Here is an 18,963-nt window from a genome sequence, read left to right as displayed (position 1 = left end):
TAACAGAACTGATAAAAGTGAAGGGAAACTGAATGCTTTCGGAAAATTTGCCAGAGTGGATGTTTAACAAGCTAAAATGCCGGGGGAGGGAAAGACATTTTATTTGCCTTTTCGGAGTAGCTCGATCACAAATGACGACACTTTAAATTAGGTTAAATCCGTCCTCGATGAGGCCGTGTTTTGGAAAATCAGCGAGAGCTAAAAGGTAACGGAGGAAATCACTGCAGAGGTCGACGAGAGGAAAGCAAAAGCCTAAGAGCAGCCAGACAACAAAGGGTGCAAAAATATTTATTGCCGATAAACCTGTAGGTGTATATTCGCTTTATATTTACAATCATACAGAGTATAAAGAAATGGGAATGTTAAAGAAAAAAAAAAAAAAATCCCAATCGGTTCAATAAATACAAAGGAACTGCCACTGAACAAGACTACAAACAGAAACCAACTCCTGTACGGTTGGATCAATGGCTGCAATGAGCAAGAAAAAAAAACTAACTAAAAATATTAAATTATAATTATCTAAACGCGTTCAGTCGTCTCCTTTCCAGGAGGATCTGACTTCAGTGAGATTCCACAGGGAGTTTGTGTTACCTGGATGTCATGCTGAGGAGAGCGTCGTCTCTGAATGCAGACGAGCAGCACGAAGCGGCGGGGCGTTAACGTGCGGCGGCGCGGAGGCTGAACATCAGACTAGTTCCTATGGTTTAGTTATGCAACAGTTACCTCTTGTGTAGTCGTGTTAAGCCATTCAACGTCGTGTCTTTGGCTAGCAACAGCCTAGAGAGTAAAACAGTAGCTTACACAGTCATAGTTTTAGTGTACGCGTGGCGGGCGCTCAGTTTAAAAACATTATTTACAATAAGACGTAGCGAGAAAAAAAAGTACAAAAAAAAAAAGTCACAGTTAACTGAAGTGCATGGAATGCAAACTCTAGCCATGTAGTTTAAACTTCATACCGTGTATTTTTTTTTTTTAAATAACATATGATCTGTGGTGACCAGTGTGTAGTGTTTCTAAATAAGTCATTACAGAGCTAAAATATAGTGGGCTTCTAAACGTGCAGCGCGGCAGGCCGACATGATGCGTCGCTGTCAGAACTCCTTCGTGTCTTTGTTGTCGAACAGGTGGAGTCTCTGCTCGGCCGTCAGCCCTTCCTTCAGGCTCTGCAGGGGGGAGAGAGAGAGAGGGGACAAACCACGTCAGGAGAGGATTGGGATCAGCGAGGACCGTTTTCACACCGTTCCTGAAGCAGGCAGGGTTTCATTCATCTAAGGTGGACAAATAACACCACAATGTGCTTCTTAACTAAAGTTCTCACAGCCTGTGTGCCACATCGACCCCACGACCGGCTACTTTAATGCAAAAGGTTTTGCATGCATTCTCCACTTTATTATCACCCGCCACCAAAATGAGAACGTTTGTGGGTTTTTTTTTTGCCTGTCTGTGTGTCGTGTTAGAAGAACTTCCCATGAACCACTGAACGGATTGTAATGAAACTTTCAGAAAGTAATCATCGGATGTACACTATATTGCCAAAAGTACTCACTCACTCATCCAAATCATTGAATTCAGGTGTTCCAATCCCTTCCATGGCCACAGGTGTATAAAATCAAGCTACTTGTCATGCAGACTGCTTCTACAAACATTAATGAAGGAATGGGTCGCTCTTAGGAGCTCAGTGAATTCCAGCGTGGTGCAGTGATAGGATGCCACCTGTGCAATAAGTCCAGTCATGAAGTTTCCTCGTTACTAAATATTCCACGGTCGTCTGTTAGTGGTTTTATAACAAAGTGGAAATGATTGTGATTAACAGCAACTCTGCCACAAAGTGGTAAACTCACAGAGTGGCTCAGTGGATGCTGAGGCTCATAGAGCACAGAGGTCACCAACGTTCTGCAGAGTCAACAGCTGCAGACCTCCAAACTTCCTGTGGCCTTCAGATCAGCTCAGGAACAGCTTAGAGAGCTTCATGGAATGGGTTTCCATGTCTGAGCAGCTGCATCCAAGCCTTCCATCACCAGGTGGGAAGAGTCGGATGCAGTGGAGTAAAGCACGCCGCCACTGGACTCTAGAGCAGTGGAGACGTGTCCTCTGGAGGGACGAATCACGCTTCTCTGGACAGTCTGGGTTCGGCTGCTGCCAGGAGAACGGTTCTTGTCTGACTGCACTGTGCCAAGTGTAAAGTTTGGTGGTGGGAGGTTCATGGTGTGGGGTTGTTTTTCAGGAGTTGGGCTCGGCTGCTTTGTTCCAGTGAAAAGAACTCCTAATGCTTCAGCATAGCAAGGCACTTTGGACATTTTCATGCTCCCAACTTTCTGGGAACAGTTTGGGGATGGCCCCTTCCTGTTCCAGGGCACAAAGCAAGGTCCATAAAGACATGGATGATGGAGTTTGGTGTGGGAGAACTTGACTGTTCTGCACAGAGTCCTGACCTCAACCTGACAGAACACCTTTGGGATAAATCAGAGCAGAGACTGTGAGCCAGGCCTTCTGTCCAACATCAGTGTCTGACCTCACAGATGAGCTTCTGGAAGAATGGTCCAAACTTCCCATAAACTCTTCTAAACCTGTGGAAAGCCTTCCTAGAGGAGCTGAAGCTGTTAGAGCTGCAAAGGGTGGACCAACATCAGATTAAACCTTGTATATTAAGAATGAGATTTCACTCAAGTTCATATGTGTGTGAAGGGAGGTGAGTGAATACTTTTGGCAATACAGTGCATGTCCCTATGGGATGAATAAAGTTACTTTGACTCATCAACAACTGATTAACTTTTGGAGTCAACCCAATTCAAGAAGGTGAAGGTTTGAACAAAATATCCATAATTTCTCATCTTCAGATGATCTTAGTCTAAACTCTGGCATGAAAAACAGCAGGTTATTTCAAGGAACACTAGGCCTCTAATTTATCTCGATTTCATTTGCACTTTTACAGCTTATGAGGAAATTTCCGCACTAATTTCAAATAAACAGTGCAGTTACCTTTTTTTTTAAAATTAGTTTTCTAGCTGAGAGAAAGGAGAGATTAGTTACACACCCTGGAACACGTCACACCATCACCACAAACTGTGCGTACATGTATAGTAATGTGTAGCAGTGACTTGGATCTTTCTAATGAAGGACAGGAGGGTGCGGTACAGTGAATTGTTTGGTTTACCTAAACGAGGAGGAGGCCTACAAATCTTCAGCTGCCCTAATTGTCCCAGGGCATGTCTCGGTTCACAGACTGAAGACAGAAGGGGGAGGGAAAAAAAAAAGAACAGACACACACCAGCAGGTGTGTGTTAGACTACTGTGGTGTTTTGTTTTTTTTTTTCTTACTTGCAACAAAATCCCAAAGACTGCAGCTCAGATGGAGTCACAACATGGTTGAATTAAACGCAGCCACGGGCATGCACTGTCACATGCACCCTGTAGATAGCAGCAAAGCTCTGGAATGTGTTTATCAGGCTTCTGTAGCTCTGGGTGTGTTGCTGCTTTTTATTACACACACACAATGAGTGGTATAGTTAAGAGAGCTGCTATGGGATGGACGAGTGACGGCAGCTTTACGCTACTCTTCGCCTACCTTTGATCTCATGGTGCGCTCCGAGCGTTTGGCTGCAGCGGCGGCCATCTTGAGGATGTCCGGGTTGCTTTTAGACTTCATAATGTCTGTTAGAAAATAAATAAATCCGCAAAAATAAAGCTACAAGAAAGTTGTGGATTAAAGGAATATTCAGAGCATTCTGACCTGGGGTTCTGTGGAAAAGAGTTAATATCTTACCTGTTGTAGATAGGTTTTTGAACGACCTCAGTTTGGAGAAATAGTTTACGTCTAACATGACTCAGGAGCTAACAGCTAGTCTGAGACTAAAGTGAATTGCTGCCATCTTAAACCGGCTCCAATCTCCACAATTTCTTAATGATTTGTGTAAACATGATTTTATACACCTTTACTCTGCTGTCAGTTTCACATTAAAGCTGTTTACACTGAAATCTGTGGTTATTTCCAAACAGAAATAGCAACATTTGTGGTGCAGCCCGAGGTGAATTCCAACAGCAATTTCATAATAACCCCGCTGAAATCACCTTAATGTGAAATTGGCGGCAATATAAAGATTTAGATACTGACATTTATGTGAACTTTTATGAAGTTTCGAAAATTGGAGCCGTTATAAGACAGAAAAAACTGCTTTGCGAGTGTCTCCACTCAACTAGCCTTAAACTACCTTACTGCTCAGTATATTCAGTGATGTGTTCAGCAGTTATCCAGCAGTCAGACCGATCAGCTCTGCAGACTGCGGGAACTTGGAAGCTGCTTTCTGTATTACAGTCATTTCAGCAGAAATATAATATCAGAAGTAAACTATTTCTCCAAAGTGTGGTTGTTCAAAAAGCTATCAAGAACAGGTAACACATGAACTCCTCATAACCATAAACTTTAAACAGCTGGAACCTTGCTTTATCTGTACCGTATCCTCCTCGCTCTGCGTCCTCCAGTGCCGACTCTCCGAGCGCCTCCTGAGCCAGCTGCAGCTGCTCCCTGAGCCGGCCGAGATCCCGCTCCGCCTTGGCCTTGACGATGCTCAGCTCTGTGTAGATGTCCTTGTACTTGTCTGTTGCGTACTTCTTGTCCTGCGAACACACGGTCGGGCTAGTCAGGCGCGTGAGGAACGTCTTTGTGTGAACGCGTGACCGTCGCCTGATCCAAGCTGCCTCCTAGTTGGCAGCATGCTGTCCCGGCGGCGGCGAACCAACGCTTACTCTTTGAGCGGCCTGGAGCTCCTCTTTGAGGGAGTTGATTTCCTGCTTCAGGTACTGGACCTCGGACTCCTTCACCCTCAACATCACCTGAGGACAAAGAGAGAAAGGATGAAGCTGGAGCTGAAACGATTCTCACGTAAAGAATTCACGTTCGGGCGCTGCACAGCTTTGATTAACTGGGCCTTACCTCTAACTCGTACAGCTCTTTGCCCTGTATCACAGTGTTTGTGTCGCCCACTCCGTCCTCAGATGTCATGGAGCGCATCTTGGTGATTTCTGCCGCCAGACGGTTGTTCAGCTCCTAAACACGTCGAAGAGAAGCAGCTTAGAGCGACTAATAGTTGTCTCTTCATGCCCAATGTGTGACACGGAAGTCAGGAAGAAAAGTGCACCTGGTTGTGTGCGTTGAGCTCCTGGTTCTCTCGCTGACACTGCTTGAGCGCCTGCCTCTCGGCCTCCAGCGCCTGGGCCAGGTGGGCGTTCTCCAGGCACTTCTGGGAGTACTGCTCCGACAGCACCTCGATTTCCCGCTGGAAGGAACACACCTCCTCCCTGAAACCCAACGCAGCGCCAGGATAAGAGAAAAACAAACGCGAGGGGCGCGGAGCCAGAAAATCTCCACCACCACACCTTTTTCTGATAAACCTCCAGAATAAAAAAAAAAAAATTGACACGCAATGACTCCACGCACGTTCGAGCAAGTCGTGTGAGACGTGCACCGATCAGCATAAATGGATGCATTTTTAAATCAGCTGCATCAGACTTACAGAGATCAGAGAGGACAGAAGTTTGGCAACACAATCTGACAGAAACTGAAGCGTCAAACCGAACACAAAACAGCTTATAGATACAGAAAAATCTCCGCCACCTCAGTGTAATGTTGTCAAGTTTTTATTTAATGCCTTGGCTAAAAGCTAACAGCAAGTGCAATTAAAACGGGAAGACTCTTTTGCTGAGGGAATAAAATGAACAAATACCAAGGTACAGACGTTCCACAGTTTCTAAATGTTTGCTGTGTCAGCGGAACTAAATGCTATTTTAGGACCAATTAAGCAAAAAAAGATCATTTTCCACAGCATGACAGACAGATTCTCATGGTACAATGGTATTCTGCAGCACAGTGGCTGAAAATCATGGACCTAGACCATTTTTAAACATTCTGTACAGGCCTAAGTTACCAGGTTAAAGTTCAAGAGTCAACAAGTACGGCTCGTTTGGACAGTGTGCAGGAATAGGTTTTCTCCTCTCTGAAAACAACATGACACCACATCTCGGGTTAGTGAAGTTGCATTTGAACGAATCACAAGACTTCTGGGACAATGTCTTTTGGACAGATGAGACCTAAGTAGAGATGTTTACCCACAATGCACAGCACGTTGGAAGAAAAACAAACCATGTATCAGCACAAACGCCTCATACCAGCTGGTAATCACAGTTACGGAGGGGGTGATGATTTGGGCTCAATCTGCAGCCACAACAATCGTAAGGGTTTGGTTTTTAAACGGCTTTTTCAGTCTGCATTTAGTAAACGATGACATGGTGAAATTCGGTTTGTGTTTTTGTACATGAGACAAAAAACTGGCTAAAAACAACGACCTGACTGGAGAGCTGCTTCTAAAACTTCTTCAACTCAGTATGGCTGTTCCCATCAACTGGCTCTAAAGTTTGGAGCGGGTATACTGTATTTTCTGCACTGGATTATAAGACGCACTGTCAATGAAAGGCCCGTTTTCAAAGTTTTGTCCCCGGACTATAAGGCGCATTGTTGTGCACCTCCCAATTCTTGTAACTTGACGCGGACCGAGCGCGCCGCGCTCCGTTCAAAATGGACGATTTTGGTGAAAAAAACATAACTTTTAATATATAAACCAAAAATACTTCCTAGTTTTGTAAGATAATTACCTACAAACATTGACATTATCAAAAGGTGCTTTATTTGAGAGCTTTGATAGCTTATAAACTGACATTCATGACCATTTCTGGATTGTCCCTTGTCTGCAGCTCTCCTCAAATGTTTTGCAGACACAAAGTGTTTGTTGATGCGTTTATGTTCGATGATTACACTGCAGGACGTGCAAAACAGCTCCCCCCACTCTCGTGCAGCTGGGGAGGAAACTGGTTTGCGACCGCAGTGAAGTTAGTTTAGAGTTGGATGTTGGATATTCGCGCTCCGTGGAGTTAGCGGCGTCTGGCTCATGGCTGACCCGAAACAAGAACGCTAATGTCGTCCAGCCGTCCCTAAGTGTAGCGTTCCTGTTTCGGGTCAGCCGTGAGCTAGACGCTGCTAACTCTGCGGAGCGCGAATATCCAACATCCAACTTCAAACTAACTTCACTGCGGCGTTTTGCGCGGCCCTTTGCTGAAATCTTTGTGGGCAAATGTGAAGCATTAGCGCACATTTTCGCTTCGGTCGCTGCTCCTGCATTTTTCCTGGCCTCCTGATGTTAACAGGAAGTGACGTCACATCTCTTCTTCGTGAGTTATTTTGGGGTTATTTTGTATTTAACCATAAATATTGGGTTAAAGTTGCGGGAAAGTTGCGGTGTTTTGGGCAAAGTTGCAAAAAGTTGCAATTTCGCGGGGTTTGCTTGATTTTGTGTTAATAGTTGCGATCGCAACAGCGCGAAATCCTGGAGAGTCTGATATATAAGGCGCTCCAGATTATAAGGCACACTGTCGTTTTTTGAGAATATTGAAGGCTTTTAAGTTCACCTTATAGTTCGGAAAATATGGTAAAGAAAATGAGAGCATTATAAGAGGTAGAGCAAACAAGCTGAGCCTTGAAAGTAATGAATAAATGAACAATAAGGATGTATTGATATATTTGTGCTGAACTGTCACACTACAGACATTTCAGACAAGTACGCTGGTCACAGCCAATCAATTAAGGCTCCGAGGAGCAAGCTCATGCTTTTTTTAAAAATTTGTTTTGCTCCAAAAGAGAAGGAGTAAAGAAAGCTATCAACTGTAGGCCATTGCTGTACATCCCTCTCTTGACTGTGAGCGTGGAGCAGGGAGGGTGAGCCCAGGCTAGTTCATCGCTGGTTACTGCGAGACAGAAAAAAAAAAAAAAAACAAAACAAGGAAGCAGCTTCTTTTTTTTCAGCCGCAGCATTCCGTCGTCTGAAACGTCATCAGAGAAAAGTTCTGGCATCGCATTTCCTGAGGAGGAAGAACAAGCAGTAGCGTTCGCTTCTAAAAACCTTTTGAAGGTGGCGAGATTTTGGCTCCTGCAAACACCTGCCTCTGCGTTCATCCCACACAGAGTACAGAGCACAGTTTGGCGTTTCGGAGGGGAGCCGCACCGGGACGCAAAAATAAAAACTAAATGATTTGCCTAAAAGTGATTGCAGTGTGTTGCGCTGCGATGAGCACAGCTTGCCACTGAGCGGGCAGCATCTCAACACACACACGCAAACAAACTCCTGCATGTGTGTGTTGTGACACCAAGTGTCCGCCCCGTGGCAAACGGCACAACACACACAACTGAATATGGAAGTGGTGGACACAGAGCCTTTTTGGACTATTTTTCGGGAGTTTATTGTCTCCAAACGCAGTTTGATGCACGGTCTGTAGGACACTGATCGGTTGTAATTGGATAAATAAGACAATAAACTATTAGTTTTTGATCTTGTCGTAATGACCTGCTAACCTTAGATCCTTTCGACTACAAAGGGTGCTTTGTTTTTCTCCCTGGGCTTCAGGGAGAGTTAGCATCTGGTAAAAACTAACAGATACTTGCATAAAAAGATGAAGTCAGCTGTTTGGGAATTTCTGTCTAAAAATTAAAAAAAAAAAAAAACTAAAGACAGCCACAGCTTGGCCACCAGAGGAGGAAATACTTATGAGATTTCACATTCCAAGAACAGCACCAATCACTCTTTTTAAGACGGCGCTGCCTGGAAACAAACGACTTCCTCTTCACAAAGAAGAAAATGTCTAAGAAGTACTTGTGCTTTAGTATCCATAATTCGATTTGCCTGTATGGTTGCACTTTTCTGATAAGAAGATTATAGAACCAATCTTCTGGCATTATTTGCTTAGAACTATAGTAATGCTAACATTATAAGTAATATTTGTACTTCAGATCTAAATCAGTTGGATATCGTAATAGTAAAAAATGTTAAATACCACAATACAGGGAAACCATTGTATGTTTCGCTCAAGATTATACCAGTAGACTTTTAAACCAACCCATATTTAGTCATGATCCCCCAGTTTGGCATTTCAGGAGAAAATATTAAGGACTTTTTGCTTCCTGTGATGCTAACGCGGAGGTGCGGGGGGCAGAGGAGAGGACTCACTCATGCTGTTTGTGGATCTCCTCGATGTCTGCGTTCTCCGTGTTGCTGCTGGCCTTGCGGGCCTTATCCAACTCCTTCTCCAGCTCGGTCCGGTGGGCGTTTTTCATCGCTTCGATAGCTGAGGTGACGGACACAAACAGCTAGCCTTCAGCTACAAACCTACATCATCACCCGAAGTTGGGACGGGCTAATGTCACAGCACGAGTACTTGCCTGCGATTGTGGCTGCCGTCTCCTCCGCCAGCAGCCTCTCCTTCTCCTCCTGCAGGTTCTCCAGCTCCCTCTGGTGCTTTCGCTGGAGCTCTTCGATCACCTTCTGATGGGACTCCTCCATGGCAGCGAAGCCCCTCTCACAAGTGGCCTGAAAAAGAAGGAGCAGCTGTGAGTTTACATGTCATCCGGGCAGGTTCTCCTGCTCATTTAAGCCAAACGGGGTAAACAAGCAACAAACCTCACCCCCTTATCTAAGCCAACACAAATTATTTTCACTAAGAAACTCCTGGAAAAAGTTTTTGAAGGGTGCTAATGCTTGCTACTGGCTGAAACTCCAACATGCATCAACCTTCTTTTATAAAGTCCAACAATAATTAGGGATTTAACTTTGTAATTATTGAAGCTGACAAGATGTGTACACAAGTTTGTTGCCAAAGTGGAAATCGTTTGCATTGTTTTTGGCACATTTCGATGTACGGCTACTAAAAGTCAAAGAACACCTCCCGATCGAGATGGGTGCTTTGACGTACAGCATTTTTATTTAAATTGTGACGAAAGCAGAAGGACGATCAAACAATCGGACGGTTAAACGTCGACGCTTCGGCACTATTGGGTTCCAGCTGCCACTTCCTGTTCACATCCAAGCTCCTGTTAGAAGATCCTGAATCCAAACAGCGCGTGGAGTCTGCAGCTGGTGTACGAACCTTAATCCAGCTATTGGTCACATCTTTATTAGAAAAATCGGCATACGTTTATGAACTAATAAAAAAAAAAACGAAAACAACTGGGCAAGTTTTTTCAGTACAAGAGTGAAGTCAAACTACCATCTCTGTACGTTCAAGACAAATAAAAGTATTGTCTTTATCTCTGGTTACTTTATCAAGTTCTTTTCACAAACTGAACCTAGTCTCGCTTCCTGTTACTCATTCGAAGGCTGAGTTCCGGTCTGCGTCCCTTCTCCTTGAACACACACACACACACACGGGGGGGGGAAATGGAGGTCCAGTGTGTTTTCACAGGAATAACCTTCTCTTTTTACAAGGAGAGGCTGAGAACTCCCCCCCCCTCCTCCTCCCCCACCAACAGGGGATAAGTACAAACTTCCTGCTCTGACATCAGACCGAGCAGCTTTGAGCAATGAAACTATAACTCGTTAGATTTCTTTTCTTTTCCCCTCGTATAAACAGCAAACATACCCTTTGACTCTCACCTTTATTCCATTCTACAAGAAATGCCAACGAATGCATCATTTCCACTTGTTGGAGAAACACCTCCGACCTTTCATGTATGACCTTAACATCTGCTCACCAATCAGAGCACTCCGGTCTACCCACCAGTTTTTTCTCAGACGTTCCGAGGTTTACATTCAAACATAAATGGGATTGTTTTTTGTTGCTTTTTTTTTTTTTGATCTGCTTTAGATCTTTGGAATCATCTCCTTCTTCATATCCAAACCTGCTGAGACTGTTGAGTCTTTTAAACCTCTGCTTCAGACTCATCACTTTTTCCTAGACTTTTTGATTCACGCAGACTACGAGAACCGAATGAAGCTGATGGTTTGACGTCACGTTTTCCATTTTCTTTTGGTGTATTTTAATGTTCGTCTAAATTGTAAAGCACTTTGGTCAACTTCTGTTGTTTTAAATGTGCTAGTTTGTCCAACTACTCTTTCAAAAAAGCACCCATTGATTCATTCTTGTTTAGGATAAGAGTAACAAATAGATTTAGGGCACAAAAAATAACTCCCAACTTTTTTTTTTCTCCTTTTATAAACACAATCAAAATCTATAATTTGTGTTTAATCTAACAAGGTCAGTTACCTCAAAACACACTTTCCCACGTACCCCTTTGTGTCCAGTTATGCAAACACCTTAAATTTGAAGTTCTTTTTTTGTTTTTAGTGTTGAGACACAGAGGGCTAAAAATAGTAATGCGTCTCAAAACCAACCCTCCGTATGATCTAAATGATCTGTTTGTCAAAAGTAATTTAAAGGGTAAGTGAGAAAATGTGCAATTAAACAAGATAAAGCAACCTTTTATTCTGAGCGGTAGATAATCGAACAGTTCTTTGACAAAATATAATTAACTCAGCTTCCTAGCCATTTCCTGGACCTTTCTCGGCAAACGGTTGTCAGCGCCATTGGGCGTTTATTTCTAAAGGTCGATTTGAACCTTGGTCCAATTCGGTTTTATCTTAAATTGAGCCAATTCACGACAAAATGGGCAACGGACTGAAAATAATCACGACGAGTGAGTTGACGATTTTCTGCCGACAGCTAAAGATTTTAGGAACCGCTAGCAAGTGGGTTAAATTACTTTGTCAAAGAACTGAAACATCTTCATTTAGTGAAAGCGGGGCATTAAGTTACAATGTTAGTAGGGAAAAGCCATGGGGAACAGATATTTAACAGTCAGTACACTCAGCTAAGCTTACAGCATGTTGTAAACTAATTTTTGTTTGCCTAGGTTGTAATAAGATGCAAGTATGTAGTGTGACTTATTTTAAAGATGAATAGAACTCGTCTTGAAGCCTAAAAGAAGCTGGTGCCTTCTCTTATGTTTGATTCAATAAGTTACTCCAAGTTCTACATGTAATGGTGACGAAACTCAAAACACAACTAGAGCTGAATCGACGATTGCATAAAGCCTAAAGGTGGTTAGTTTCCATGCAACCCGGAGGTAAAGTGGTTTACGAAACGAAGAGCAAGAGAAGGGGGACCGGGGTTAGGAACAAAGGTTAGGCTGGGGAAACGAGGAGATCTGGGAATGCCACAAAGGAAAACAAGGCATCACAGATGGGAGGACGGCAAAGGACAAGGAGAGCTTCCACCTTAAAGTTTTCCAGGTCTCGCTCGTATTTCAGCCGCAGAGTGTTTACGTCACCCTGCTCTTCACGTCGCCTCATCTCTTCGGTCATGACCGAGACTTGGCTCACCAGCTCCTGGATGCGCTCCCGCAGGGTGGAGGTTTGGGCTGAGGGGCGACCCGGCACCGTGCGCTCGTCCGTCCCGTTCCTCTCGGGCCCCGCTGGACTCATCATGCCCCCCAGCTCCTCCATCTCCCGGTCAAATCGCGCCATGAGGTCCCTTTTTTCGCTCTCGTGCTTGGTTTTTAGGTTCTCCATGCGGTTTGTCAGCGAGTCGATCTCTTTAAGGTTTTCTTCTGAATGAAGGCGAAGTGTCTCGTTGGCTTTTTTGATTTCCAGCCTCAACCTTTCCACTTCCTGCTCGTAGCAGTCTTTGACATCGTGTAACTCCTTTGTGTGTCTGACTTCCATATCATGAAGTTCAGTGGTTTTATCCACAGAGTCCATTGGCTCTCCTTCGATCGGAGTCAAAGTTAGGGGCCCTGCAGCATGTTCTGACTGATCACTCGCAACTTCTTTCAAGTTAGAGCAATTTGGGGTCCCTATCTGTTCTTGTGACTGACTCTGCTTCAGCTCTTTTTCATGCTGGACTTTCAGTCTAATGATTTCATACAACATGCACGCTTCCTTGAGAGAATCAAGAAGGTGTTCCCACGACCGTTTCTGTTCTCGCCCAGGTCCAAAGCCTGCTCGAGCCAAAGACAGGAGCTCGCCATCGTCGCCCATTTTCAGACTGTAAGCAATCTGCTTCAGATCGTGAGACTTCGCCCTCAACGTTTGTGTTAACCGTTGAAGAATCAAAGCGTGCGTTTCGTCATCGAGCCAGCCGTACATTGCTGCAAAATCAACCGCCGTCTCCCTCTCGGCTTCTCCCTGCAAACAAACTGTCTTGTTCAAGAGCAGCAGGCTCTTCTGTGACGTTATAAGGTCCGCCAAACCCAGTTCACTGATCTGTCGGCTTTCATCAGATTTTAATTCGGTAATGCTCAACAGCTGGCTCCAGAACTCCCACTCCAACGCTGATCTCATCTCTTTTCCTCTCACGCAAACTGGCTCTTCTTTTGGAGAGCCAAAAAAAGTGCTTTTCAAATTACCAAGCATTCTGTCTACACTGACGTCTACCTTTACTAATGTCTCTACGACTTGACCCAACGCCTCAGACCTCGCCTCAAATTCATCTACCACTTGCTTAAAAACTCCTTTATCGTCTACGGGCTTCTCTTCTACCCCTTTACTCTCGCTATCATTCTGTTCGTCTTGACTCGTCTTCCTTTCTAACTTCTCTTGCAGCATCCTCACTTCATTTTCTGCCTCTGCGAGCTTTTCTCTGCCAACTTTCTCAATTTCCTGATTTCGGGTGAGCAGTTCACCGTTTCTAGCCTCTAGCTCCAGACAGCGTTGCTCTGTCGCCTGGAGCCTTGCTTCAGTCTCAAAAATCCTCGCTTTTGAGGTCTCAAGCAGCTCTCTGAGGCGCTCCTTCTCCAGCTGGAATGCCTCGTCCTCGTCCTCTCCCTGGAAGCCCAGACCTCTTAGTGTGGCCTCCTTCAGCTGCAGCTTCTTCTCAGTGTCTTTCAGGGTGCTGCCAAGTTCCTCCAAAGTAACTAAGGCTTCATGGAGCCTCGACGACTTCTCATTCAGCTCTCTCTCATAGTACTCCCGGTCTATGGCGTTGGCTTGATTTTCAGCCAGTTCCGCCTTTAGTCTTTTCAGCTCCTCCGCGACAAGATGGTGCTGTTTGCCGCCATGCTGGCTGACGAGCTCGGCTTTCAGTCGGTCGATTTCTCTGTCGGCCTCGGTCAGCTGATTCACTATCTCCTGGCATCGTTGTTTCAACGCGCCGTTTTCGCCCGTCAAAAGCTCGACCTTCTGCGAGAGCAACCCAACAGCCGCGTCGTTTGACTCCGAATGCTTTTCAATTGTGGACAAGGGGCCGTAGGGGCTGTTCAGGCTTTCCAAACTTTGCTTCTGAACTTTCCCTATCATGTCCTCCATGGTCAGAAGACGGGCTTCATACTCTCGTATGCTCTCTCCTGCTCGGGCCAGACTCTTTTTTAGGGTTTCGTTCTCGATCTCCTGGTGGCACTTCCACGTCTCCAGAAGCTTCTGAAGTTCCCGTTTTCCTGCGGGATTCTGGTCGCAGCTGTGGAGTTTCAGCACTTTGCCGAGCTCAGCCAGGGTCAGAGGTTCGTCGGTTATCAGATCTTCCAGCTCTTGGATCGCCTCCGAGCTGTCCTGAAGCAGGAAGCTAACGGTTTTTTGCACAAATTCAGGAGCGGGGCCTTCTAGCGTGGAGGGATTTTGGGGTTCAGAAATGTTAGGCTCCTTGTCGGGAAGGTGAGAAAGCGAGAGGCCAAGCTGTGCCTGCATATTGCGCTTTTTCAGCTCTTGCAGCTTCAGGAGCTCTTTGGTCTCCTGGTATTTCTTTGTTAAACTCCGTGCTTGAGAACTAACCGGTTCGGACCTCTTCGTCTGGGGCGTCACATCAGCCTCCAGACCCAAAGGATGCTCCAGCTTGGAAAAGGGGACCAGACAGTTGGTTAAACATACAGCAGGGGAGACACAAAGCCTGCTAATAATTTTAAAGCTCTAGCTACCAATCATTTTGCTGTCATTTCAAATTAAATGCTACGACTTCAACATAAATATTTCAAATAAAACATTAAAGAAATCAAAAAAAAAAGTCTAAAAAATTCCATATCATTGGGGAAAGAAAAAAAAAGAAATTAATTGCCCGGGGTTAGTTAATCACAAACAAGCATGCACATTAAATTGTTAATTGTTACTTTATGAGTTAAGTAATGCAAGATTAGTTTAGGCTAATTCAAAGATTTAAAGCAAGTCAGGTACTTATAACATCCATTTTTTTCGGTTTCTGATCTAAGGTACTATTCGGACCACTGAAATTATTTTTATACAGCAAAACTTTATAACCCAGTCTCCAAAATTATACCAAGTCAGAGAAACGCTTTATCTCAGACACAGAAAGGCTACAAAATACTGGAGTGTAAAATAAAAACTGTAGCATTGCCTCAACACTAAAATCTTTAAATCATCTGTAAACAGTAGTTTAGCATCTTTCCTCAGGTAAATCCATCTGTGTGTTAAATCAAACACAGAAATCCGTCGTACCTTTATGTCCATAAATACATTAGGTGTATACAACAACTGGTAAAAAGAATAACAAATGGATGATATACACAAAAACTAATAAAAATTACCAAAAAAAAAAAAAAAAAGAAAATCCGTTTGATGTCCATGCAGATAACCAGAATAGAAGCCAAGAGGTTATTTTATTTAATTACAAGCCAAACATTTAAATAGGTGAAGCAATTACTTCAGTGATTATAAATGGTAATATTACTAAAATGAATTGATGAGAAAATGAAAATTTACTTTAAAAGAGCTGTACTATATATTAGATGGCTAAATGTAAAAGAAATTATAATAATCCAAAACTGACATGATAAAAAACCATGAGAGAAGATTATGTTTAGGCTTAAAGATAAATGAGTTTTTCTTTTATCTGTTTCTACTCCGAGTTTAATGGGACTTTGTGATTAAATGTTTTAGGTCTGGCTTTTCTTTCTACTCTTGTTATCGGATTTAGAGAAAGGCGTAAACAAATGTGCAAAAGTTACAATGCATTCAAACATTTCTTTCCGCTTCATATTTGTATTGTGTTTTGTGTTTGTCTGCTTCTAGCACAACATTTGTGTTTTCTTCTTGCGGTCAGGAGTCTTTTCTTTTACAAGGTGTGGGACGGCTGAGCTGAACTTATTTTCAGCCGAGGGTCTAAAAGAGCTAATACTGATACTAAACGACCACTGATCAGCCGGAGAGAGTCTTTGAGCTGCAGCGCGTGGAGTAGCTCCAAAAACCTGCAAACGCTGAGACGTTTTCCTTGTTTGCAGAGTAAAGAAATAGTCCGGTTTGTAAATTTTTGCGCATGGATTGGAGGAAACGGCTCATCTGGGCTTATCAGTCATTTTCAAACTTGAGAATCCAAAGAAGCGTCTCTCAAACAACAAAGCGCTTTTACACTTGGCTCTAAAGTCACGGGAACATTTCACACAGCGCTTTCAGTAATAACGGCCTAATTTAGGGGGATATTGGCTCGCGGTGGAAAGTCGTGTCTAGAAGAGCTGAGCTGCTCCCATGCAATGAAAGAAAAAAAAAAAAAAAAACTCATTAGCAATTATAACACTGCAGTTCTTGAGTCCACAGTCATAGCTGTGTGAAGCTGACACCCCACCCACGTCAAAAAATCCAGCAAATAGTTTGAATGGTTAGTGCTCCGTTTGTGCAGGTTTGGTTTCTGAGATATTAAAAATTACTTTTTAGGTCATCCAGAGTTCACTATCCCCTCATATTGCTCCAAAACAAACCAAAGTGGGCTAGTTCGTTAGTGCTCCGTTCGTGCAGGTTTGTGCCGTTAAAACTGTCGTTTGTGCAACTTTCGTCTTTGAGATATTGAAAGTTATAATTTTGGCCGATGACGTCGCCGTCAACCCTTAATATCTCAGAAACCAAAGCTGCACAAACTACAGTTTTAACGGCACAAACCTGCACAAACGGAGCACTAACGAACTAGCCCACTTTGGTTTGTTTTGGAGCAATACGGGGGGGATAGTGAACTCTGAATGACCTAAAAAATAATTTTTAATATCTCAGAAACCAAAGCTGCACAAACGAAAATTTTAACGGCACAAACGGAGCACTAACCATTCAGACTATTTGCTGGATTTTTTGACGTGGGTGGGGTGTCAGCTTCACACAGCTGTCAGTCACCTCTGTAATAATTAGCATGAGTTCAGATACAGTTCAGACATTTAACGCAAAGGGAAGGAGATTATTTACTAGCAGAAGCCGATGTAGCAACAGGTTTTCACTGTTTTTGACATGCAATGAACCCATGCAAAGGCACATACCTGGAGACTCGGTTTCAATGTCAGTTTGTTTTACATCATTAACATGGACATGCAAAGAAGGTTACAAAATGAAATGGAAATTAGTCGACAGCTAAGAACGAGCTCCCGCTTTTTATTCCTTTACTCGTCGTTTCACAACCACTGCCCTCCCCACAGCGGCGCGGAAAGGTGACGACTCACCGGCGAGATGTAACCGGGCCGGACATCCTGCTCCCGCTCCAGCGCCGTCCTCAGCTGGAGCTCCAGCTCCTGCTTGTGCGTGTTGGAGTCGCGCAGCTGCTGGTGGCAGCTCGCCAACTGAGACCTCAGGTCCTCCATCTGTGGAAGCACCAAAAAAGGTTGCACCGCTTAATTATTGACATTTTTTTCTTTTTTTTTTAAGGATTAGCTCATCATCATACCATAGTGGAGTTTTTATTTTGTTGCAGTAAAATGCACAAACAATACCCTAACAGAACCAGGTGGTATACAGAGTTCATTTATTTTAAACGAGAAATAAAATTCACACACAAAGCAGCCCTTTTTATTCATCATCAGCTGCAGATTCGCTAACAACTTCGCCTCGTTGTTGACAACTTAAGCTACTAAATACACTTTTTTTTTTCCCGCCTTCCAAGAAGAAAACAAGCCATTAAAACGTAGCGACATGTTGAACAAATCACTGTGTTGGAGTGTTGTCAGAACGGTTAACAGAACCCAGCGACTGCCAGGTGCGGAAATTAAAAATAAATAAATAATGGGGGCCAAAGAAGCCCATTACCTCAGCTCTGTAAATTTGCACGAATGCTAATGGATTTTATTTCACATTAAACGAGCAACACATCATTACTCAGGTTTAGGTTTTTTTACTGCCAGGATCTATAACTGGTAAACATATTATTTAGTCATAAACATCACCTCTCTAGCTGCAGGAAAGCTGACACTGGGCTATAACGAAACTTTAATTAAAAAAGTCAAACTCTGATTTGGGGTAAACCATGAGAGGAGTGCTTAGGAACCATCTACAAAGTGCAAAAATTAAAAATCTCCAAACTTGCTGAAATATATTATTCATCTGACTGTTAAGACAGAAAGGCAGTCTCTCCTGAAAAATGGTTAAAATGCCTTTTTTTATTGACAGTTTTTCATAAATATTTAGATATATTTTATTCAGGGACTCTCTAAAGAATTAACTATTTTATTTTATTTTTTTCAGGTTCCATGAAAACTAAACTAAACTGTGCCAACAGACAAACGTACCCCCTGCTTGTAGCTCTCCAGGAGCTGCTCCAGCTCTACGGTCTCCTTGGACTGCTCTGTGCCGGGCAGAGGCACCCTCCTCTCCTCCCGGATGGGGGTCTTCTCCACCTGTCGCCAGTGCTCTTCAATTACGTCCTCCATCCTCTGCTGCCTTTCCAAGGAGGTGGGACTAACTGAGTCCGTTTGTGCGATTCCGTCCCCGAAGTCTGTCCTCCCCGCGTCTGTAACAGAGGCGTGCTCCGAGCTGGTCGCGCACTCGTACCTCTTCCTCCTCTCCTCTCTTCTCCGGCTGCAGTCTGGCTCGTCCCTGCCCGTCTGCAGGCTCTCGGCCTCCTGCGCTCGCTGCTGAGCCAGGGCCTGCGCTATCGGCCGGAACTCCGCCCAGTCGAAGGTCTTCGAGCGGCCTTCTCGTCGGCGTTCCCGCGCTCTGCTTCTCATCACACCCGGAGCGGATTCTCTCTCCGCGGACGAAGCCTCAGAGGAGGGAGAGTCCTGAGTGAGGTCCGGTCTAACCAGACTCTCCAGAGGAGAGAAGGAGCTGTAATCCTCAGTTGAGCTGGAAGGAAGCAAAACACAAAATAAATGACGAATAATAACCAAACACCTACTGACATCAGGCTACAATCTTACTCTTTGCCCCTTCTCTGCTACAATGCCACCATAAATAATAC

General features: G+C 44.0%; 1 protein-coding gene across 6 annotated transcripts in view; it reads right to left on the bottom strand.

Annotated features, from left to right (window-relative positions):
- Positions 1–272: 272 nt before the first annotated feature.
- Positions 273–18,963, bottom strand: part of LOC108235887 (myosin phosphatase Rho interacting protein) — a 52,374-nt gene continuing 33,683 nt past the window's right edge. Inside the window, exons 14-25 of one of the 6 annotated variants that reach the window (XM_017416186.3) lie at positions 18,293–18,848; positions 17,234–17,371; positions 12,090–14,636; positions 9,260–9,407; positions 9,048–9,165; positions 5,136–5,295; positions 4,931–5,044; positions 4,744–4,830; positions 4,452–4,614; positions 3,566–3,651; positions 3,155–3,223; positions 273–1,163 (exon numbers count right to left, since the gene is read on the bottom strand). In XM_017416186.3, coding sequence (XP_017271675.1) covers positions 3,191–3,223; positions 3,566–3,651; positions 4,452–4,614; positions 4,744–4,830; positions 4,931–5,044; positions 5,136–5,295; positions 9,048–9,165; positions 9,260–9,407; positions 12,090–14,636; positions 17,234–17,371; positions 18,293–18,848 — 4,150 coding nt within the window. In that variant the 3' untranslated portion in view covers positions 273–1,163; positions 3,155–3,190. Of the gene's footprint in view, positions 1,164–3,154; positions 3,224–3,565; positions 3,652–4,435; positions 4,615–4,743; positions 4,831–4,930; positions 5,045–5,135; positions 5,296–9,047; positions 9,166–9,259; positions 9,408–12,089; positions 14,637–17,233; positions 17,372–18,292; positions 18,849–18,963 lie in introns of those variants that run through there. The other 5 variants (XR_005234285.1, XM_017416185.3, XM_025005908.1 and 2 more) reach the window with 5 other exon arrangements.

Source organism: Kryptolebias marmoratus, linkage group LG17, assembly GCF_001649575.2.
Source record: "Kryptolebias marmoratus isolate JLee-2015 linkage group LG17, ASM164957v2, whole genome shotgun sequence".
Lineage (NCBI taxonomy): Eukaryota > Metazoa > Chordata > Actinopteri > Cyprinodontiformes > Rivulidae > Kryptolebias > Kryptolebias marmoratus.
The sequence above is the reverse complement of the archived record's forward strand: the minus strand, read 5'-3'. Positions and strand labels throughout refer to the sequence as shown.